The sequence below is a fragment of the Tasmannia lanceolata genome, unplaced genomic scaffold (assembly GCF_043159265.1).
Source record: "Tasmannia lanceolata isolate RefF3 unplaced genomic scaffold, GAP_Taslan_0.1 ptg000025l, whole genome shotgun sequence".
NCBI lineage: Eukaryota > Viridiplantae > Streptophyta > Magnoliopsida > Canellales > Winteraceae > Tasmannia > Tasmannia lanceolata.
Genome location: NW_027518702.1, coordinates 14,419,850 through 14,443,641, shown reverse-complemented (window position 1 = coordinate 14,443,641; position 23,792 = coordinate 14,419,850). Strand labels below are relative to the sequence as shown.

The following is a 23,792-nucleotide window of genomic DNA, read 5'->3' as shown; positions in this document are numbered from 1 at the left end:
GGCGTTGAACAGCTTGAGAGAAACTATGGACTCTTCGACGACACCCTTTCTTTTGTGGCTTTTTCGCCTTTTTTTCTATTTGATTTTTTTTGCTCTTCTTCTTTTCTACCCTTTTCCTGTTTCTTCTTTTCTTTTTCATCACATAAGCCTTCTCGATGTTGCTCCCGTTGAACTCTTCATTCAACTTCTTCAAACATGGGGGCTCTTCTATTTTCACACCAAGCAATAATGCCAACTTGTTGAAATTGGCATTCATATAAGCTAGATGCCTTTTCATCTCTCTTATATCTTCATCTCATCGATCCATTATTTCTTTAATTTTCTTTGACATGATGACGAATCGTGCCGCTATGATACCAAATGTTACGAACCCGAATGGTTCGTAACGTGATTGGTCTTCTTAGAGGGACGATCAGCCTCTTGATCCACTTCGAGGGAATGATCAATCCTCCTTTGTACAAAAAGACACAATTCTAAGGCTCTGTTCACTTGTTTTTCCGGGAAAGGAAAATAAAATGTTTCCCGGGAATCTGACGTGGCATTAGGAAAAGAAATCCAGGGAATCTGTGCAGGAAAAAGTTTCCCTAGACTGTTCACTAGCGTTGGAAAAGGTTTCCAGGGAAACTGCTTGCCCTTCTTCTTGCACTAGTTTTCCAGAGAAACGAAATCCGTGTGTTTTTGGTCAGATATGAAATCCCTAAAGGATGGGAAAATGGGCTTTTCCATGTCATTTTTTGCTTTTTTTGCAAATATTCCACATGTGTAATTCTATTTTCCCTGGAAAGCAAGTGAACACCAGAATTCTGTCTTATCAAGGTCTTGTTAGGGAAAAAATAAGTTGTTTTCCAGGGATTTGCTTTCCAGGGAACGCAAGTGAACAGAGCCTAAGATAATTTCTTCATTATTTTATTGAAAAGCAAATGAGTGTTTAAATAAAACACTCAAGGGATAAACATAGAAAGATCTTATGATAACAATAGAAATAACTAAATATAGACTAATCTAATCTTGGCTAGTATCCAAATTAATTCTAGTTACTTAATCCACCCTACTTGCCTAATCTACCGTACAAGCAATCCAATAAACAGATCTTCAAAGATATGACATATCCTAAATTCAACTAATTTATTCTACTATTGCGGGACCCATCTAGGCACGTAACACTAAATAAAACCTACCAATGTTCGTCGATGTTGAACGGAGAAGAAGAGAGAGATCGAGAGAGTTCAAAAGAGTTTCAAGGGACATGCAGACACTTTTCTGGTCGGAGATGTTCGGGAGAGAGAGAGAGAGAGAGAGAGAGAGAGAGAGAGTGAAAGAAAAGATCTCTAATGTCAAAAATATCTGATTCCCAAAAAAATATTCCCGAGTCGTGGTAAATGGGGTACAAAAGGAAATAAGAATTTGTTGCGAGGGTTTGACCGGAAAGAAGTGACCAAAAAAGCGGACAAAATTCCAAGTAGGAAATTAAAAAATAAAAAAGCCCGACTTTCCTTCTGGCTTATTATAGTAGATAGATGTGTGTGTGTGTGTGTGTGTGTGTGTGTGTGTGTGTGTAGGCTATTCCAAACTCTACTAGCCGTTGGGGGACATTTTGGTAAAAAATTGGGCCATTTAAAACTAGCCGTTATAGCCGCAATAGCTATATTTTTACAAGGGCCGGTCGACTGGTGGGTCTTGGTGGTCCGCCCTTAATAGAGACAATCACATAGTTAATCAAGTTGTTAATCAATATGAGTACTAGAATGAAATTGGAAAAAAGTTTTAAAAGGCAAAATTTTGTAAAGTCAACCAATTCACCCCGCTCTTGGTTGCCAAACCAAGATTTCACTCTTCCTCTCTCTTGCATTTTGTATCTTAGGTTTCACTAAAGGGAAATGTTATCAACACAACCATATTTGATATTTTCACAATCCCAGCTGTATTTTCTTCTTTAATTGGCCCGTGAGAGCTTTTTTGGGAAATGTAATATCATCTTGACAACTCTTTAAATACTAAAAGACAAGATGGGTGAATGATAATATCAAAGAAAAATCGCCAATGTGGGACACCAAAATACGAGAATTGCCGACGGGAGACACTCTTTTGAAAAATTATAAATGGGGATCGAAAACGGCAATTGCAGGAAAACCTGACCAAAATACCCCTAAACATGATTTAACAACTCTAACCTAAACAGGGTAATCAAATCACACCCCGGGATATCAAGTTCTCAACAGGGTTATTGAGTCCCACAAGGGGTTATCAAGTCTCTATAATAGTCCCTTCTTAGACTCGATAACCTCTCAGGGCATTTTGGTCAGGTTTTCCCGCAATTTCCGTTTTCAACCCACCATTTTAATTTTTCAAACCCGTTGCAATTATCGTATTTTGGGGACCCGTTGGCAATTTTTCCAAAGATAAAAATGTGGTTGTTTTGATGTCATTTTCCTTTTACTAAAACCTAAAAAACTAGTATTCTTTTTGAACGAACCTCCCACTATACATAGGAAACAAGCCAAATTCCCAACCCATCTATTGTCATTTTAACAACGAAAAAGTTATGAAGTTACCAAACATCTTATATCATGTTGAGACGAAGACTCTATAATTAATAGCTTGAATGAAAGTAATTGAAGTTGCTTGTTTGCATACTTAGTATGACAACTTTTTATTTTCTTTTAATGAATACAGATGATTTTTCAAAAATACTCTATCGATTACTCCATAGGATGATCCAAACCATCCATTTGATGGGCCACAACGCAAATAGGTTGTTCCCAAAAAAATAATTTCCATTGGATGTTCCTAGCCCTCCAATCTATAAAGGAACTGCATATTATGTAAACCTCTATGGATCTGTGGGTCGGGATGATCTATGGACATGATTCTTGGGCCACAACCTATATTAGTTATGGCCCATCAAATAGTAGGTTTTGATCATCTTATGGAGTAAGCCGTACGGCACTTTTTGAAAAATACTGTACTATATATACAAGGTAGTTTGGAAGTGGGGCCTACAATGTCGCTGTCCTACTTAGAGTCCACTCAGGCATCTATCTAGATTTTAAGAATTGAAGTCTCAACGGGATTCTATTTCGCTGTACATATGTAGAATTGGGTTTCTCTAATAAAGCAAGAGGTTTCCGAGTGGGGCTCACTGTGTCGTTGTACTTCTTATAGTCGACTTAGGCGTCTTCGTAAGAATTGTTCTGTCTGCATATATATATATATATATATATATATATATACTAGTAAAAAAACCGTGCAAGACGCACCCTCGATAACGCATAATTTTTTTTTCTCAACCGCCTGGGACCCACTATGAGAGTCAATGGTAGCAAACCCTCTCTCTTCAACCGCACCACTCTATATGCGCTTCAAGCGTATAATCCTTTTTCTCATATATATATATTGGGTCTCAGCAAGAGGTTTCTATTAGACGGGTTTTTGTAATTGAGAGAGAACGACTGAAATCTATTATTGGGCGGGATTTCTGTGAGGATTAGAAGATTGCCTCGGTTCAGATACAGACGAATGGTGAAGGATGGGACTGGAACTGGGACTGTGAAACGTGCAATTTGCTATGACGCAATTCAAGAAAAGAAGTCGGTTAGGCTTCTACCACACTGCCACCACCCGTCTCATCCGCTATGCATCCAATCCCATACAACTTGCCTAATTTGCCAACAAGAACTAATCTGGTACATTCACTCCTTTTAATTTCTATATATACACTAGTGGACAACCAGTGCAATGCACCTGGCAAAAAATAAATAATTCGCCAAAATTTTGTTACTATTTTCTCTACGAAGAAAGTATTAAAATAATGAAAAGGAAAATCATATAAGCACTAACATTGGGGGACTCTATCTTCATTCTAATAATGTCGTAAGGTTATTGGGGTCTCTTTCCCACCCGTTTTTAAAGAATTACCCGTGTTTAATAATTATTTTTACGGGTACCTGTCATCCGTAATTTTCCGTAACTAATGCCCTAATTCCGTACTTTTTTCAGGATTTTCTCTACGAAGAAAGTATTAAAATAATGGAAAGGAGAATTATATAAGCACCAACATAGGAGGGCTCTATGTTCGTTCTGATAATGACGTAAGGTTGTAGGGGTCTCTTTCCCACCCATTTTTAAGAATCACCCGTGTTTAATAATTACTTTTAGGGGCACCTGTGATCTGTAATTTCCCATAATTATTGCCCTCACTCCGTACTTTTTTTGGGATTTTCTCTACAAAGAAAAAAACTAAAATAATAAAAAGGAGAATCACGTAAGCACCAACATTGGAGGACACTATCTTCATTCTTGTAATATCGTGAGGGTATTGGGGTCTCTTTCCCTCCCGTTTTTGAAGAATCACACGTGCTTAATGATTACTTTAATAGGCACCTGTGATTCATAATTTTTCGTAATTAATGCCCTCATTCGGTAATTTTACAGGATTTTCTCTAGAAATAAAATACTATATTAATGAAAAGGAGAATAATGTAAGCACCAACATAAGAGGACTCTTTCTTCGTTCTGATAACATTTACTGGTTATTGGGTCTCTTTCCCAACCTTTTTTAAGAGTCACCCGTGTTTAATAATTACTTTTATGGGCACCTGTGATCCGTAATTTTCCGTAATTAATGCCCTCATTCCGTACTTTTTTTCGTGATTTTCTCTACAATGAAAATACAAAAATAATGAAAAAGAGAATCACGTAAGCACGAACATAGGAGGACAGTATCTTCATTCTTGTAATGTCATAAGGGTATTGGGGTCTCTTTCCCTCCCGTTTTTGAAGAATCACTCGTGTTTAATAATTACCTTAATGGGCACCTGTGATTCATAATTTTCCATAATTAATGCCCTCATTCGGTAATTTTTCAGGAGGCAGTGTTTGGCAGCCCTGAAATTTTTTCCATGGAAAATTATATTCGCAACCTTTTGCTTCCCCAGGCCACAACTTCTAGTATAAATACTCGTAAATACACTAGAGGAGGTGGCCCGGAAAAGAAAAGGGGGTTGAATATATCACTTCCAATAGTTTGGTCTCTCTCTCTCTCCAATTGATTGGATCTTGCTTGGGAGCCGCTTATTGGGTCCCGTGGAAGCCAAATATTGTTAGGGTGGATGGTGGAGGATGACTTCTAGTGATTATGGGCAACAACAATTATTGTGGGCCCCACCTTTCATCAATCTAGATAGACCATCCAATAACTCACTGTGGATTTCACTTTGCAAAAGTGGAGTTTGTAGTCATTGGAGATAGATAATCAAATAGGCCCCACCTTGGATATTACATACCCAACACTGAATTTGACAGTCATTTGAGATATATCATTTAATATATCCCACCTTAGATTAACATTGTCTATTAGTCGGCTTGATAGATGTTAGAGATAGAACATCTAATGGTCCCCACCTTGGATGTTACAAAACTATATATGATAATCATTAGCTCGTCTAATGGGTTTGACCTTGATTGTCACATTTGCTTACGACTAGATTTAATAGCCATAGAAGGTAGATCTATCATGTAGGCCCCTTCATGAATATGAATGGCCCAAGAGTAAAGTTGATAGCCATTGGAGATTTAATGATGCAGAACGCATGGTGTCGATCAAATCTTTGATTTTTTATTTCCTATTATCGTCATTTTATTTGTGGTATTTTTTTGGGACGTCAAAACTTGTCTATTTAGCTTGATTTTGGTGTTTTTAGAAAGGTTTTTTTATTAACATAAGCAATTTTAGGATATGGTAAGTATCTAATTCATGATTACTATTTTAGGATTATCTTATAGATATTTTTTGTTCTTATTTTTGTTGCTTTAGATAGAAGATTGAGAATAATTGGTAGGCAAGTATTTAAGGTTGTTATTCTTATATTTTAACTCTCTATATTATGTAATGGCATGAGTAAAGCAAGATAGATTGAATAGAGTTTATTTTCGGGACATCTCTTGTGAAGAGAGCATTGTCTCTTTCACGTGGGTGAAGGAGCTTGGCTCCTTTCACATGTTATGTTGGAGTTTTCCTCCAAAATCGTGGCATGGGTTTTCAAGCCCCCATGAGATTATTTTAGTTGCTTCCTGTGTTGATCTCAATATGAGATTATTTTAGTTGCTTCCTGTGTTGATCTCCATCATGGTGTTGCTGCCTCTCACGCTCCCTGCGTCAATTGATATTAGAGCACAATGGATCTCCGACGAATGCACGATGGGATGAAGAAGTCGTTGCGCCTAACGTCGGCCAGCCTGATCTAGCTGCGGAGAACGAAGAACTCCAACAACGGGTGAAGACTTTCACACAGTTACTCGAAGCCCGTATCCATGAGAAGACGGCTATGGATTTGAGAGTGGCTTCGAGAGCCCTTTTCATGGCTATGCTTCATGTAAGAGATCATTATAAAAAAAATAAAAAAAAACTTCGTGTAAGGTATTAAGAAAAGATGAAAAAAAATTTGAATGAAAGTTTGGTGCAATGCCGAAAATCAAATTTGGAAGACGATGGCCTAAACTCGAGATCGAGTTTTTTTCAAGCGGGAGTGAATGATGCAAAACGCATGGTGTTGATCAAATCTTTTATTTTTTTATTTCCTATTTTTCATTTTATTTGTGGTATTTTTTGGGACGTCAAAACTTGTTTATTTAGCTTGATTTTTGTGTTTTTAAAAAGGTTTTTCGATTACCTATCTAAAGAGCCTAAAATTACGCGATTTGGACTGAATTTGACTAAGTTATAAGCAGTTTTAGGATATGGGTAAGTGTCTAATTCAGAATTACTATTTTTGGATTATCTTACAGATATTTCTTGCTTTAGATAGAAGATTGAGAATAATTGGTAGGCAAGTATTTATGGTTGCTATTCTTAGATTTTAACTCTCTATATTATGTAATGGCATGAGTAAAGAAAGATAGATTGAATAAAGTTTATTTTTGGGACATCTGATTAGCTCACTTGGGTGATGGAGCTTGGCTCCTTTCACGTGTTATGTTGGAGTTTTCCTCCAAAACCGTGGCATGGGTTTTCAAGTCCCCACGAGATTATTTTACTTGCTTCATGTGTTGATCTCCATACTGGTGTTGTTGCCTCTCACACTCCCTGCGTCATCTAAGATCATCCTAGTTGGGTTGCTAGAATCAGGAATTAGATGGAATCAACATCTAATTCCAATTCCTATTATGAAATGGGGAAAAGGGTTAAAATAAAAAAATATATATATATTAAAAAATCTAATAAAAATTCCATTCTGATCGGGGCAGAATCAGAATACCACATCCTTGGGCGGGAAACATATTCCTGACATTTCCCCGCTCTAATTCTGCCCCGATGCCAATTCCTCTTCATTCCGTTCTTTTTTGAACCAAACGCCAGAATCGGGCGAAATCGGAAACAAATCCTGATCTCAACAACTGATTCCGCCAATCCAAACGCACACAAGTTTCATTGATCTGGTTTTTGGACGCTGGCTCTCCATCTTAATCTCACTAGTAGATCATGGATTGAAAAAAAAAAATGTAATTTAAACCACAGCAGTTCAAATCTTATTTACAGTGATGTTCATTTTATAACGACATCCCTAAAATTTATCATTTCCCGCTAAATTGTGGGGAAAAAAATTCCTAAGAAATTTTTTTTTCCACAAGAAATACTTTTCCTGCAATCCAAACAGGGAGAGAGGGAATGAATAGTAAAATTACACTCACATGAACAGAAAAATTACACTTTTGAAATTATGTTTCAATTTCATGCTTGTCATTCTACTTGTTGCACATTTACAGATTCATATCTTACATGTACGGGCACCTTATGCGCGCTTCCTCCTGTCGTGCATCAGATCCATGGAACCTGATAGAATAATCTGCAATTGTTACCATAAGAAGCAAATTTTATTTTTTTATTAACTAGTAATATCACAAAAAAATAAATAAAACTGGAATAAATGTGACCTTTTTACGCTCCATAGTCGCCATTCCCCCCCTGTATAACTTCTGACTTGGTCGGAGTTCTTTCGACTGAGTGTCTTCTTTTCCCTGCGCAAGAATGCACAATAAATGGATGATATTGTAGGAGTGCTAGTAGGACGAAGAAGAGGGTTACTATATATAAGTTCCTAGCTATGTTGCATGGGTAAGGATACAAGTGTCAGAATCCGACACAGGTATCAAGTATCAGATTTGGCTAACTTCAAAAATAGGATTCCTGGATTCTGCTAATTTTGATTCTTTTATATGATAATATAGTTGTATTTAGAAAATTTAGTATGTTAAGCAAATATAATGTGATTGTTTCCATTTATTCAAAAAATAATAATGTTTGTTTCCATGTAAAATAATTACTATTAGGATGGGGCGATGGGTATCTTAGAGGTCCGCTGCAGGTTTATTCTAGGTGGGGCGGGGCCCTTAGGGATATTTTGGGTATTTTTGTTCTTTGTAAGGATATTTTAGGGATTTATTGGAGATTATTAGGGTTAATTGGTTTGTTAGGGATGGAGATTTTAGTCTTTTATTATTGTTGGTTGCCTATATATAGGCCAAATTACATACTTTTCTTTACTTCTGATTATTAATTAACTTGATTACAGATTTGAGTTCTCCTCCCAAATTCCTTCCCTTCTTCTAATTCTACTTCTCTTCTTCTTCTTTTCTCTCCCTAGTCTACATCAGGTTGGATGAAACTCAAAGCATATGATAATTGTAAATTTTGTTGTAGTACTAAGAAAAATAAATAAATTAAGAGATCTAGAAGTGTCACAGTGAAACAAATGGGAAATGATCTAATATCTGTACAATGCTGATTGGACAGTGATGGAATATGGGCTCCACATCTCATTGCCCACTCTGATATTTTAGTGGAAGTTGGATTATGGTTGGCTCCACCTATCATCACACACTGTTAGATAGATGAGGAGAGAATTGCATTCTAATGATTCATTATAAGCATGATTGTTAATGTGATCCTTATCTGAAATTTCACATTGGAGGGCACTGACTACTAAGGAGGCTATCTGAATCATACGATACCTGTAAATCAAATGCAGTGGCAGAGAAATGAATTACAGAAGGAACACACAGAAAATTGGTTAAGAGGCATTTAGAATGGTTTTTCTCTGTTAATTCTAAAGGCATTGCACATAGGATTTCTTATGTAGTGAGTACGTTAATGTGCCAATGAGATTTTATATGGTGGTCGACCGTGTGATGTAAAGGTCGGAGAGAGAAAACCCTCCCTCCCTTGATTTTTGACCCAAGAAAAGCCCCCCTTTTTTTTACTTTTCCTTGGATCAGAAATCAAGGGTGGCATGTTTTCTCTCTCTCTCTGCCCTTTTTACCACACGGTCGGCCACCATATAATTTCTCTGTGCCAACAATCCATTATGACATCTAAAAGAAAAATGACACAGTAACCGAGAGTAAGACCGGTGGGAAAAATCAACAATCAGAACACACCATGTGTGCAAGAGAATCAGCTTTTTGGTGATTTTCCTAAACAAAGGACTGGTTATACATCATTTGAGATGTGGTGGCACTAACCGATATGTTCGGTTTCTTGCTCTGTTGTAAAACCGGTTTCCCTACCAATCTCTATCTAAAATGCTCTGTTGTAAAACCGGTTTCCCTACCAATCTCTATCTAAAATGGTTGATTTTATTATGAGAAAATAAGATCTTGGAAAATGGTCCAGATCAAAGTTCAAAACTCACTGATCGAATTGGATTGTAAAATCTGTTCAGGTCCTAGAAGCATATTTTACAACCTTCTACTGGAGATGAGTGGGAAAATATCAAAATAACGGAGACCACCATTTTTTGGCATGGCATTCCCACTTTTAATTCAGGCCACTTTATGAGAGATGGAACTGCCTAGCAGATTTAGGTTTGATAAGCCTTGCACAATTGCTTCCGTGGGAAGGTAGAAGCCAAACTTTGATTCTGTGTATAACATGGACAGTATTTTGAGGACGTTTTCCCACCTTTATTTTGCACACATAATTTTTGTTGAAGATAGTTAAATATTAGACTAGGGGTATTTTTTCCATTCTTCTCATCTTAGTATGTATAAATACTATTGTAAACATTATTTTTGAATTCATGAAGCTATGAACATAGTTTAGACTCCATCATTTTCTCTCATCTATACTTTTATGAGTGATCATCTTTAAGAGGTATTTTACGTCGCTATCAGAGTATTGAGATCTCGAAAATGAAGATTCAAGGGGCATCATCACAATCAAGTTACCTCCCTTTTCTTTCATTCCTCTTATCTTAGTATTTTCTCTTCCAAACATCCCTATTTACTTCTTTTCATCTTTTCCTTCATTCCTATCAAAACCAGTCTCAACTTTCCTTCGAAATCCCTTTATCTTCACCTTTTGATTCAAATAGTTCAAAATCTTCAGCTTTTTCTTCAAATCCACAAACACTAGGCTGTTCTCCATCTTTCTTCCCTAAAATTCCAAAATTTTCATATTTGGTTGCTAAGTTGAGCATCACTTAAGTGAGGTGAAGAAACACACTTAAACCTCATTTTTAAAACATAAAAAGGGCCAACCTATTCTCACTTAAGTTGGTGAATTTTATAGCACACAACTTAAAATAGACCATTCACTTCCAAAGAAAACAACCCAATGAAATTCCTCCCCAAACCCTACGAAAATCTCAAAACCCAATCCTCTTTTTCTGGTTAGATCACTCAAATCCAAATCTGCACACTCCTTGCTTTCGATTTTCCACACTCTCCTCTTTCTTTTTTTGACACCAACTTTCACATTTTTCTCTCACCCGTATTTTCGTACCCTCATTCTTTGATCTCTTGTTTCTTTTTCATCTCTCTTCATCATGCATCATATTCACTCAAATGCCTTACAAAATTCTTCATCCTCCTACCAAATGCTCTCAATTAGTTACCATCAAAATTTTGCAAGACAACTTTCTTTTCTAGGAGGGTCAAATTGACTTCTTGATCATTTTTAAGAAATTAAAATTCCTCTTGATAAGCTGATAAAAGTAGAAAATCTGAAGAGACGATTGCAGTTACCAAGGACAGTTATTGTATCACTGGCCTTCCTCCACAGTGGGAACACGATCTTATGATCCGGTATGATCAAGACCAACTTCTAGTTGCATTGATTAATTGTTTTAAATTTTGGTTTCTATTTTGGTTTTGGTTGCTACAAAAAAGAAAATATTTTGGTTTTGGTTGAAAATTTCAGTAAAAATCATGTAAAATCAAAGAAACATATGTAAACATATGCAAATGATAGAATTTTCAAATGAAACTTTAAGAAATTCTAGAATAAGCACAAACAATTGGACATAATCGCATAAGCAAGGCAACCATCCATAATTTTTTACAAGATTAAACACCTAGTGACATTCATTGTCGTGTCTGATAATTCATTTCATTCTGCATTTCATATGTAATTGATGAAATTATTTATATATAATACATACACCACATTTCACATGCAATTCATACAAATATAATTAAATAACACATATTGATATAGTATTCCACTTATACATTGACGGTTTTGGTTTCGATATCCATTTTGACTTCGGTATGCATTTCGGTGAGGGTAGCAACAGAAACATTTCGGTAGTTTCATATCGGTTTTGGTGGAAATTCAAAACCATGATTAATACCATGCTTTTGCCTGAGGTTCGCACTAGATACCCAATGTTACCTCTACTAGAGATCTTTCAGAGCAATTTGAGGCCCGAATTATGCAACTCCAAATTGCACTATAGACCAACAAAAAGTGAAAGATGTCCATTCAAAGCTATTTCATAAATATGAAGAACCTCTTTGATATGTTACCAGCAATCAACATCTGATCAACTAGTGACAAATTCGATACACCGCCTAGGGACTTGGCGAAGACTACTTGACCTTCTAAGATTACTTTTGCAACATGGTAACAATCACAGACGTAGTTATTTTCACCCACAGCAACAACACCCCCCTATCACACTATCAACAGTAGCATCCTCTATTCCAAGGTCGACGACCTGGTGCCTACCCTACTAGACCAAGATAGGGTGAAGCAACATGTGCTCAAAGAGGTCCACTTCACACTTCGCATCAATAATTTCCTAACTAGACTTTGACATAAATATGCGGTGAATCTGATTTGTAGTACCTTCACGATCCTAGAGAGGGACACCTTTAGGGAACCAAAAGGATTCTAAGGTACATCAGAGAGACCTAAGTTCATGGGCTATATACATCAGGCCACAACAAGATACGAAAGTTGAGTATGTGGACATCCAGATGCGGACTGGGTAGAAGATCTTCACACACTGAGGTCACTGTTAGGATATTGTATTCCACTCAATGACTATCTGATATCATGGAGCAGAAACAAACAAAAGATTGTAGTCAGGTCAAGTCCAAAGGCAGAGTACTGGGTTATAGTCGAATTATGAGACTATGGGTATTTTGTTCATTTAACCAAATGTTCTATAAATATTAATGTAACCGGCATTTTAGAATTAATGAAGCTATGAACAGATTTAGACCCCATCCTCTTCTCTTCTCTCTTCTACACTTTTATGGGTGATCATCTTTAAGAGATTTTTTACAATTTTCTTTGCAGGTCTTCAATTTCCTAATCCCAATTTATGTATTGCATTTTTCTTCGATACTTTGAAGGGATATTCTACTTGGGTGCTGTGTCCGCATTGGAATTAAAATTCCTAGATGCTTGGTGTGGTGCAAAAGTTCTGCTAAAATTGAATTTCAATCATGGCCAAATTGGGGTATTTGAAAAAAATCTTTCAGGTACAAAGAGAAAAGTATGAAAAATAGAATGTGCTAAGGATTTCTAGAGAAGATAGTTTTCTTATAGAGCGGAATTGGCAGTCATTAGTACCTAATCGTGGTTTCAAGAGAAATGAACTGAATAATCAAGCAATGGGTTGACTGCGATCAGCTATTTACCTCTTTCCATTTCGCTCCACTGTCAATACTTCTACGTTGAAACTCAATCCCACCTTTTTGATTTGATTTACTCTTGGAAGGAAAGTTGGTAGACCTGGATATCCATACAAACAATTTCTTGTCAATTTCAAAAGATCCAACAATCACATCTCACAAAGAGATTCGTGGGAGCAGATGAAAATTGCATAAAATAATATCAGCAAACCTAACTTTAAGAAAACCAATAGAATCCTGAATATAAAAAAAGCTAACCATTTGACTGTAAAATCTGATTTAAAAAAAATAATTATACCAAACAACCTAACCATTCGAATGCAAAGAGTCATTCAAGGAAAAATAAATAGAAGAAAATTATATAAAGTCTTATAAAATCCATTACATGACTTTTCGTCTGCAAATGTCGGAATCGTTTTGCATTGGTATGGTACGGTGGCTGTCCAGTACCATGGACTTTCTGCCAAATTCTTCATGGATCCTGAAATAAAATTAAAGTTAACATGTTGAAAAACATGTAAAGTATGATAAAGTATAAAAGAATAAATAACGCCTTCTCCAATACCTTACACTTTTGGAGTAACTAGTAGTTTCACATGGTATCAGATCAAAGGTCCTGAGTTCAAACCTCCTTGATGTCAAAAAAAAATAAAAAATCCACATGCAATGGTCGACCCAAAAGTGGGGCCACATGTGCCACTTGGAGGCCAACCCTAGAAAGAGTGGCCACACGTGAAGGGGAGTGTTAAAGTATAAAAGAATAAATAACGCCTTCTCCGATAGCTTAAGCTTTTGGAGTAACTGGTAGTTTCACACAGCACACAGTAAACAGTTGGTCTATCAATTACATACACACTCATGTATATAGCGATCCAGATGATTTATGTGCTCCCTTTTGTACTTGTAATTAGCTGTTAAAAAATGTTGCAATTCCCAAAAAGTAATCAACAGTCAACAAGTGTTTAATAAAGTGATCGGTGCCATTATCAAAACAAGGATGCATTTATCATTTCCCAATATAAATACTATGAGAAGGAACTCAAAACAGGGATATCAATAAGGCCTGGGTATAAGTTGAATCAAAACTCCAGCTAGAACTTGATTGATTTTCTGAATCATAAATCTTCAATTCTTCAATTTTTTTCTGGGATCACACCCACATCTTCATGCAGTTGACTAAATTCTAGAGGTTTTTGTCACCTTATTAAGTTCTTAAAAAATAAAAGCAAGAAATATCAAGGAAAATCAACCTTCTTTTCTCGAAAGCTGTGCTTTTCTTGCCGCCAGTTCCAAATATCTCCATTGAAGTGCTCTGTCAAAAATAGCAAAATGAGAAGAGAAATCAAGCATAAATCTCTAGTATCTAATTTAAGAATATCAAGAGCACAACAACACTCAAAGGAAATTCAATGTATTAGTGGCATATATTCATGGCCTCAAAAGCCATCATCATGGTATTCTGAAAGTAAGGAAATGTAAGCACCACCCAAATGTATGAACGTTGCCAAGAAATAAGAAAAGGTCACCTGTACACATGACATGCTTTTTCCATGAAGTGGCATCTTTGCTGATCTGTTCGAGGCTTTCGAATTGGAAGGCAAAAGTGCGTCATTTCTAACACTTACAGGAGTCGTTCGTCTTTCTGTAGAAAGAGAATATGGGCGTGGAACGGTAACATTTGAATGTAATTCCTTATGTGTCCTATTTGAAGAAATAGAGCTTGATTTTTCATTTCTTGAGATACTATTGGTAGTTGCCTTGCATGTATTGATATTGTTCACTGTTGTACCAGATCCACTGTATCTAATGCTCACAGGATTAGGTGCACGTTGTTCTGTCGAAAAAGAAAACGGGCGTGGCACAGTAACATTTGATCGTCCTTGTCTATGTGAAGAAAAAGAGGCAGATTTATTGTTGCTTGAGACCATGGAAATAGTTGCCTTCCTTGAATTGTTAGTGTTCTCTGCCAAGGGGTTTGCTTTACGAGGAGTGTGCTTGAGCACTTGTGAAGATTTTACAGTATCTGACTTGGTACTGCCCTTCGATTTGACATTGCTTCTAACTGAAGGAGCAGCAGCACCCTTACAACAGATCATATGCAAGCATACACATGTCAGCCAATGTGAAAATAAAATGAAACAAAAGAAAGTTAATAAATTCCATATAATCTAGGAACACAATCATGCATGTTAAATTAGAAAAGATTAAATAATGCCATCTCCAACAGTTTAAGCTAGGTTGTTTCACACGGTATGAGAGCAAAAGGTCCTGGGTTCAAAACTCCTTGATATTAAAATCCACATGTAATGCCAACCCAAAAGAGGAACCACATGTGCCAGGTGTAGGCCAACCCAAAAGAGGGGCCAAATGTGAGGGGGAGTGTTAAAGTAGAAAAGATTAAATAACCCCATCTCCAAAAGCTTAAGCTTTTGGAGTAATTGGTAGTTTCACAATGCATATCAGCTTCAGAACTTCTGATTGAAAAAACCCAATGCTAAGCCAGATTTAAAATGTAAGCTTTCCAATTGAGATGCATAAATGAGAAAAATAATGCGAGAAAGGAAAATTTAATATACCTTGGCCATAATTACAGATGTATTATCCTTGCATTTCTTGATATTCTGCTTGAGTCTGTCAAGAACCATGCTGTTTTCTTGTATAATTTCTGAGTCTCTTTGTGTAGCAAATACTATCAGCTCTGTCGCCGTCTCTTGTGCAGAAGCCTTAGCTTCCGCAACCATGCTGTTTTCTTGTATAATTTCTGACTCTCTTTGTGTAGCAAATACTATCAGCTCTGTCGCTGTCTCTTGCGAGGCAGCCTTAGGTCCCGCAACCTTGAATTCATCTGTAGTCATGGAACACTCATCTTTACTTGTGATCCTTTCATCGTTGAGTTTAGTGAATTCATATTTATGCAGTTCTAACTCCTCTATGTTTTCGTCGTTAGAGGGAGAAATATGATTTGACAATCCAATTCTGGTACTTTCATGTTCCATGTTATTCTGTTCTTCGCATGTTTGGCTAGAAATAGTACCATCAAAAATACCATTTTCTTCAGAGGGAGAAATATGATTTGACAATCCAATTCTGGTACTTTCATCTTCCATGCTATTCTGTTCTTCTTCGCATGTTTGGCTCTCCTGCAAAGCCTTGAGAGCTCTAATCTTTTTGTAATATTCTTCAAAATATGCTTTCTTTTGGGCTACTAAACCAGGGGATTTGAATTTCTCCAGTTCCTCCTGACATCTGTTGTGTGAGAAAACCGACCATCTTTCCCATGACAGTGATTCAACTGAGAATCGCCCAAAGGATATCGAACCAGGATCGAGAATAATTTGGGAAACTGATGCTTTCTGTTCATCAAATTATTACTATAATTAAATAAAAAATGAAATAGGACTATAAAGAGAGTATCAAGGACCAAAAGACTACGACTAGAACTCCAAACATTTAACTCCCTGTATAAATTTCTAATTTTCATATATCTATTATTATTAGTAGTAGTAGTAGTAGTAGTAGTATTATATCTAGTATTTTGATGTATCAGGAATGCATTATTTCAGAAATCTTTGTGTTATTGGGGATCTCAAGTTTTTGTTGGAGGGTTCTATTGGCAAGGGGTTTGTGTGTGTTTTGTATAGGGGCATGATGTTTTCTGTGGTGATTTGATACTGTTAGAAAACAAAATAAGCGTTGTAACCTGAGTAGCCCAGTGTTTCATTATCTGTTACAAGTAACTTGAAATAGCCATATGGAAGCTATAGCTCAGCATAAAAATTAAAAAAAAAAAAAAAAAAAAAAGGTTTTCCCCCTCTCAAAAGCATCCAAAATATTGTTGATTCATCATTCTGGATATTAACATTAGTTTAATTTTTTTCTTTTTATGGGTAATCAGGGTCTGGTGGGAGAATTAATGAGCTTCTGGTGCTTTTGCAGATTTAAAAAAAAAAACAGATAATATATCTGTATAAAATGAAGTGCCCAACATGGTGACACCTGGTTTAGCTGAATTGCATAGCTCTTCGGGTTTTATTACATGCATGCAGGGTTTGAAAACATAAGAGCGAAAAAGACTCCTATCTATGCCTCTATGGCACCTACATGATGAAGGTGATGGTTTTTAGTTACTCCTAATGAAAAAGCAACATGGACGCAAAAGATTGATTATGAACACAGGAAAGTATAATTTAGAGATATTTTTTCTGTTGGCTTATCTAGCTAATTTGGCAAGGTCGTCATATTTACATTTGTCATGATGAATACAAAAATATAGAGGCATAATAACAAGCATATAAAATCCAATACTATTTTATTTGAGCGATGTGAATCACAAAACCGAAAGCACTTAATAACTCTAAAGATTATAAAAGCAAGATTATGATCAACTCAAGAACATACAATTTAGATAAGTTTCTCTATGCCTAATCGTAGTAAATCTAAAAGTTCAAGATCAGAAAGGTCTACGAGAATACAGACATGACAAGTAAAACTTGGTAGATCATTATAAGTTCCATAAAAAGTGACAGATATATAAAACTGGACACTTGGTGAGTTCAAGCAATGCGGACAGTAAAAACCATAAATCATTTTACAGCAATAGCTGTTATAATACTAAAACTAATATGAAAAATGAACCCCTGAGCATAAATCAGAATCTCAGGAAGATGTTACCCATGCCTATTAGGTTAAAATCAACAAATTTGAGAATATGGAATCTATAGACTATTACTAAATTATTATGATGAACACATAATAAAATTATAGATTACATATCAGAATCTCGGGAAGATTTTTCCCCTGCCTATTATGTTAAAATCAACAAATTTGAGACTATGGAAGCTATAGACTATTACTAAATTATCATGATGAATTGAAAGAGAGGGTGACAAATAAATTACCGGAGAATTGTCCCGACCAGACATGTCATCATGTGACCATTCACAGTAAGCTCTATCCATGTCAGTTGCCATGTCTCCCAAAAACACTATTTATATAGAGTTTTCATTTGCCACAAATCCCTGCAAAGAAAAGCTTCAGTAACAATAAAAACAAAAACCATCAAACCAGATTAATAAACGAAAAGAAATCCATTAATTTTAGTTCAGACCCAGAATCCAAAACTCAACTTCTGAGCTAAAGGAGTGCCTAAAAAAATAAGGCCAAGTATTGGGGAAAAGGTAAAACAGAGTTGTAACAGTCTTCCATTTCATTCAAGCATTCACTTAATATTGATTCTGTAACGCCCTTAAACGGTAATGAATTATAAAGTTATAAAACATGAATATAGGAATATAAGAACCCATAAAACATGAACAAGGATTAAGATAAAAAATAATAAGATTTCAAATGGAAGAAACGTACAGACTGCAGAGCTTACTGTTTATCTTTGCAGTTTTTGCTTTCCATTGTTCTTCTTTGTTTTAGGTTTGTTGGGGTGCAATGAAAGTGGAGAATCTGATATAGAGATAAAAGGTAGGTTGGCGGAAATGGCAATCCACGTCAAAGAAACGTGATATTTCTTTTATGTATTTATGTTTTTTTTTTCCCGTTCTCTTGCAAAACTTAAAAAAAGAAACGTTTGGTGATGCACTAGAGCACTGAAATAAATGCTCCTTGATTTCCACCATTGCTAGAAAATATTTGATCGACCGTTGAAATTGAAATTTATGGAATACCAAGTTCCAGGTTTGACAATTTTCATGAATTGGAGCTGTCCAAGGACCTCATTCTGCTAAAGACTTCTATAAATACACAGTGGGCCCCATTTTTTTTCCAAATTTGATCAGCCATGGAAATTGGAATTCATGGAATACCCAATTCCTGGTTTCACAATTTTCATGAATTGGAGCCTTTCTGATAAAAACTTCTACCAGTACACAGTGGGCCCCATCTTTTCCAAAATTTGATCAACCATGGAAACCGAAATTCATGGAATTTTACAATTTTCATGAATTGGAGCTGTCCAAGAAACCCTTTCTGCTAGATATTTCTACCAATACACAGTGGGCCCCATTTTTTCCAGCAATGGGACCGACTCTACTTTTTATCCAAATAGGACTTGTCCATATCCAAATTGGTATGGGTCCCACCATTTCGAACCAATGAAAACACGAAATACCAACCACCTCTGTGGTCCAGTGGAAAGAATCAGGGAAGAAAAGATTAGAAAAAAGCCCTACGCCACCAAAACGTCATAACCGCCTTCAAATGGAAGGTAATGAAGAGAGTCTGATATCCACAGCCCCATATTTTGATAATGGCACTTACACTTTCTTTTACTGATATGATATCCAAAGGGAAATGTTATCAGCATAACCTTACTTTGATATTTGCACGGCTGTACGAACCCAGCTGTCTTTTCTTCTTTAGTAGGCTGGTAAGAGCTTTCTAGGAAAGGAAATGATTTCAGCGCTCCAATGTTTTGATAAAATGCGCTCCACATGTTTGTCTTGTAGTAATTAAAGGGCTCTGAGAGCTTTTTGAGAACAGCAATATTCATCTAACAGTCCTTTAAATACTACACGACAAACATGTGGAGCGCATGTTATCAAAACATTAGAGCGCTAAAATCATTTTTCTTCTAGGAAATGTAATAACCTTTTGACAGCTCTTTAAACACTACAAGACAAGATAGGTTGGCAAAAATATCAAAATATGGTTGTAACATCATTTCCCTAACCAAAACAATTTTGGAACTCAGGATCCATATCCATTGGGGCCATTGGGCACCGTTCAAATCCAATTGCTATGCCAAAATTCTGTCCATTAATGATACTTTGGATCCATCGTATCATCCGCGTCCATTAACCCACGAGAGTAAAACATGGTAATTGGTAAATAGGTTTTGCTAAGGTCACTTGTAGAGGTGCATTGGAAATGATATTTTACACTCATTTCCAATGAAAAAGTCTTAAAACAATTGTAAAATTCTCAAAAAATTCATTGTAAATATCATTTCCAATGCACCTTATAAGTCGTAAGAGCACTCGTTAGCTAAAAAAAAAATCCTTGGTAAATTGGGAAAGGGGCACCCTTATGAAAACAAGGGGGCACGGTTCTATGCATGGCTACTTTCCTTCACTTTGCACGTAATGTACCTGGCAATATTTTAGCCAACTTGCTTGTATTTATTTCTAGTGGAAAAATAAATTATTCTCCATGCGGAAAACTTTCATTTCCGAAAGAACAGTTATGGTAGGAAAAGATCGCGTGTAATCGGTAGTCTATACGAAGTTGGTGGTTTGATCCGATCTCTACCGCACATTTGGCGCATGTGTGCTGATTCCAGTTAATGGAAAGTGTGTGATCAGGATGATCCTAACCCTTGGATCTATGAAATGCTGTGGCTCTAGTGCGATTAGAGCCGTTTATTTCACATGCTCACCCTGATCTTGTCCACTAGATCAAAGCCTCAGAAATATCAATAATTAAACTTCCAGAAGAAACCCATACTAGATCCACTCATCCACAGGTAAGGATTATCAGTTTATTTTGAGGCCACTGATGATAGATAAAGTTGGTAGCTTCATTAGATGAACGGCTGAGATCATCCATGTGACTAATCTTATCATGCTGCTCTTAAACAAAATCAATCGACAACTGAGAAGAGCGACAACTGGAAACTATGTTTCAATTAAGGTTGAACGAGATGAGAGAGATGAAGCGTACTCATTTGATTAACTTTTTTATTTGAATATAATTTTTTTTTTCCTTCTGTTAGGTTAAATTTTTATACCAAAAATACCCCTCATGTTTAGCCTTTCAAGTTATGGGTGATACCTTAGTAACTAGTATAATATAATCAGATCTAGGACACTTCAACAAACATTTTTAGCATTGTTTGAGTCTCATCCCATTAAAAAATAGTTATGTTTATGTCCCACATGGGACACTTTAGTGGACCCATATCGTTTGTCTATGTCCCACTCCAGCTGAGCCCTCATTTTTCGAGAAAGACATAAAAAAGGGTGGAAACCCTGGCAAAAGAGTTGGAAAAAATTGATTTACAGGCTTTCCTTTTCTTACTAAGAGATGGCATCATTTCCCATCTCCTTTTCTTTTCCATTCTCCCTTGGCTACTTCCTAAGTCCTAACGTAGCAATCACATGCTGGTCACATGCCTTACTGTTAAGAAGTTCAAAACCTAAAGCTGGAATCAAGGGATAAAGACAAAAATCACATGAAATCCTTCAAGCAAGGAATATATTACACTATCTTTCCATTCTAGAGCTATAAACAAGCTCCATAGTCCATACTCACCTTCTAAAAATACTCATTTTCACATGCACTCTACTTGACTTGCCATCCCTACCATCTCCATGCACATGGTGCATGGAACATATGTATGTTGACCCGACGGTTGATCAAGTGATCCATCATTTTGTTTTGACATAGAACAAACAACAAGATGGTTGGATTATCTAGGTCGTTCAATGAGTGACACATAACACAGTGAGCCATAGCACGATGATAGGCTTATCTTGGCCGTTCAATGAGTGACCCACATAAATTGAGCAAATAGCCCATCTAAGTGTTGACTAAGTGTTGATTGATATAAACTATTCTTATGTTGTGATTCTCATTTACCTTAGATTGATCATGCTTCTCAAAAATCAACCCATTGGAAATGGATTGTTGTATGCTTATATCTTCTACTTTTTTATATGATCATGATCGAATGGTTAAGATGGCCGGATCATAATTGATATTTAGCAATTGAACCATATAATATTGCTAGGTATCGCCATTCAAAAAATAAATATTGCTAGGTTTCTGACATAGTTCTTAGCAAAATTGAGCACTTTGGTTCACAGTGGTAGAATTGTTGGATCGTGTGGTCATCAGCCCTCGATCAGAGAATTAATTTTGGAGACAAATAGACTCGACATCCCAGCAAAAATACATGCAAAATGGATTCTACACAACCAACCAAATGTCTCATTTTGCCAAGAATTAATTTTGGACTCAAAATTGATTCTCAAAATCCAAAACATATATGCTGGGCTTAATTATGTCAAGATAATGATAATACATCCTTCTTCTTCTTCTTCTTCTTTTGAGTTGATATTGCCACCTAAATGTTTTGTACTTTCCATCTCTCTCTTTTATTTATAAACCAAAACAAATGGGTGGCAATACAGGCTCACCAAAAGAATAAGAAGTCATTATTTTGGCAATATTAGGGTTGATAATTATGTGGTGATCCTTATTTTGGCAAGGGACTTGCTAGGCAATTTTGCGGAAAGCCATTTTGCAGCTGACTTTTGCATGGGAGAACAGCCACATGGCACACTGTCAGCAGATTTTGTCTTATTCATTGACTTCATCTGAGGTGGTTGTTCCCTCATGCAAAAGTCAGCCGCAAAATGGCTTTCCATGAAATTGCATAGCAAATCCCGTTTGGCGGTTTGGGCCCATAGGCCATAGATTTAGTCAATTCCACCCATATGTTTACAATTAGTGAAAGTGGCTACAAATTTAGGCAATTCCACCCATGACTTTCATGTTCTTACGCAATTGAAATAAGCAAGTCAATACCAGTCTCCTTAGTTAAGTTACTTCATTTACGTGTTCTTAAACTTCAGATCTACCTTCGTACGGTCTAAGAACAAAACCTAACTCTACTTTTTAGATCTCAAAACCTAACTATGAGATAATCTAATAAACACATCAGGCTGAATAATTCAAGCTATGTAGATCAGATCCAAGCCGAACTCTCAAAGAATTTAGAGCTTTCCGACTCAAAATCACGAAAAAATAAAGAAAGACAGATTAACAGATCAGAAGGAAACGTAAATTAAATCAGAGCTCGTACCTTTCACTGAGCCAACGGAAACTGAAAGAATTTCACCCATAACTCCCCGTTCTGTGACTTTAAGAAAACTAGAGACAAAATGAGAGAAAACGGAAGAAAACCCTCTCTCTCTCTCTCTCTCTCTCTCTCTCTCTCTCGGTGTGTTTGGTTGGGTAAGGGAGAAGAGGAGAAGGTGAGAGTAGGAGAAAGAAAGCGACGTATTTGTAGAGACGTGGGTGTAGATAGAGGGGAGTGTAAGCAAATGGCCCCACGAAGGCCACGTGACAGTCACTGAGAGCCGTATACTATTACGGCGGGTAGTAAATTAAGGAGTTGGTATTCACACCCATTACTTTAGCCATTTTGTGTGCACCCTTTTATTTCTTGGGACACGCCCCTAGTCGTAAATGTACTAGAGGGGGCTGTTGCAAGGATGGTTTAAAATTTCGGTTTCGGTAACCGTTTCGGATCCGAAATTTTCGCAATTTGGTGTATCACTTTTTTTATAAATAAATAATGGCATTTAATCGAAATTTCAAACCGAAATCCGAAATTTGGCAAATGGCGAAAAATGAAATTTCGGTTTCGGTCCCACCGAAATCCGAAATTTCGGATTTCAGTCGAAATTTAAAACCATGGTTGCAAGTAAAAAGAGGGAGTGAATACATCACTTTCGCATCTCACTATCTCAGTTTGCCACACTTGCTTTTATTCCTTTTGCAGGGCTCTCAACCCATCCACTTCGGGTCCGATTCACCTAGAGGAGGATTAGACCTGGCAAAATGGGACCCATACCCGCGGGTACACCTAGCCCGTAGGGGTACGGGTACCAATTTCATTACCTGCGAAAAAAATACCCGTACCCGTGACCCGCGGATGGGTCTGGGTCGGGCGTTGGTGCCCACGGGTTACTCGCCATTCGGTTTTCAACTTTTTATTCGTAAGGCCTAAACACTAAACAGTAAAAAATAGACTATGTGGGTGGGCCAACAAAACAGATCAAAGCAATCAGACTATGTGACTGGTATCTTTGGTTGTACCAAAATAAACACTTGTTAAAGTGAAAAATTGTATGATGAAT

At 36.6% G+C, this 23,792-nt stretch overlaps 1 protein-coding gene across 6 annotated transcripts; it reads right to left on the bottom strand.

The window, feature by feature from the left end:
- Positions 1 to 7,480: 7,480 nt before the first annotated feature.
- Positions 7,481 to 22,890, bottom strand: LOC143857509 (uncharacterized). Of its 6 annotated transcripts, none has more exons than XR_013238680.1 (10): positions 22,733 to 22,890; positions 17,817 to 17,936; positions 15,495 to 16,271; positions 14,445 to 14,999; positions 14,169 to 14,230; positions 13,304 to 13,399; positions 12,925 to 13,018; positions 8,773 to 9,006; positions 7,930 to 8,013; positions 7,690 to 7,841 (listed from the first exon to the last, which is right to left on the bottom strand). XR_013238680.1 is itself a non-coding variant. In XM_077367943.1 (9 exons), the coding sequence occupies exons 2-9, from the start codon at positions 17,886 to 17,888 to the stop codon at positions 7,788 to 7,790; spliced, it is 1,794 nt and encodes a 597-aa protein (XP_077224058.1). In that variant the 5' UTR covers positions 17,889 to 17,936; positions 22,733 to 22,890; the 3' UTR covers positions 7,481 to 7,787. The 6 variants fall into 6 exon arrangements, 4 of the variants coding, with proteins under 4 accessions (XP_077224058.1, XP_077224061.1, XP_077224059.1 ...); XR_013238681.1 differs by having other exon boundaries at positions 7,690 to 7,828; XM_077367943.1 differs by lacking the exon at positions 8,773 to 9,006 and having other exon boundaries at positions 7,481 to 7,841.
- Between the last annotated feature and the right edge of the window lie 902 nt (positions 22,891 to 23,792).

Coding starts and splice junctions, on each gene's coding strand:
- LOC143857509 (XM_077367943.1), bottom strand. CDS start 17,888: ATGGCAACTGACATGGATAGAGCTTACTGTGAATGGTCACATGATGAC. Junction 15,000..15,494: donor CATCTGTAATTATGGCCAAG/GTATATTAAATT, acceptor ATCTGTTGTAAG/GGTGCTGCTGCTCCTTCAGT. Junction 8,014..12,924: donor GTGGAGCGAAATGGAAAGAG/GTAAATAGCTGA, acceptor ATTCTTGCGCAG/GGAAAAGAAGACACTCAGTC.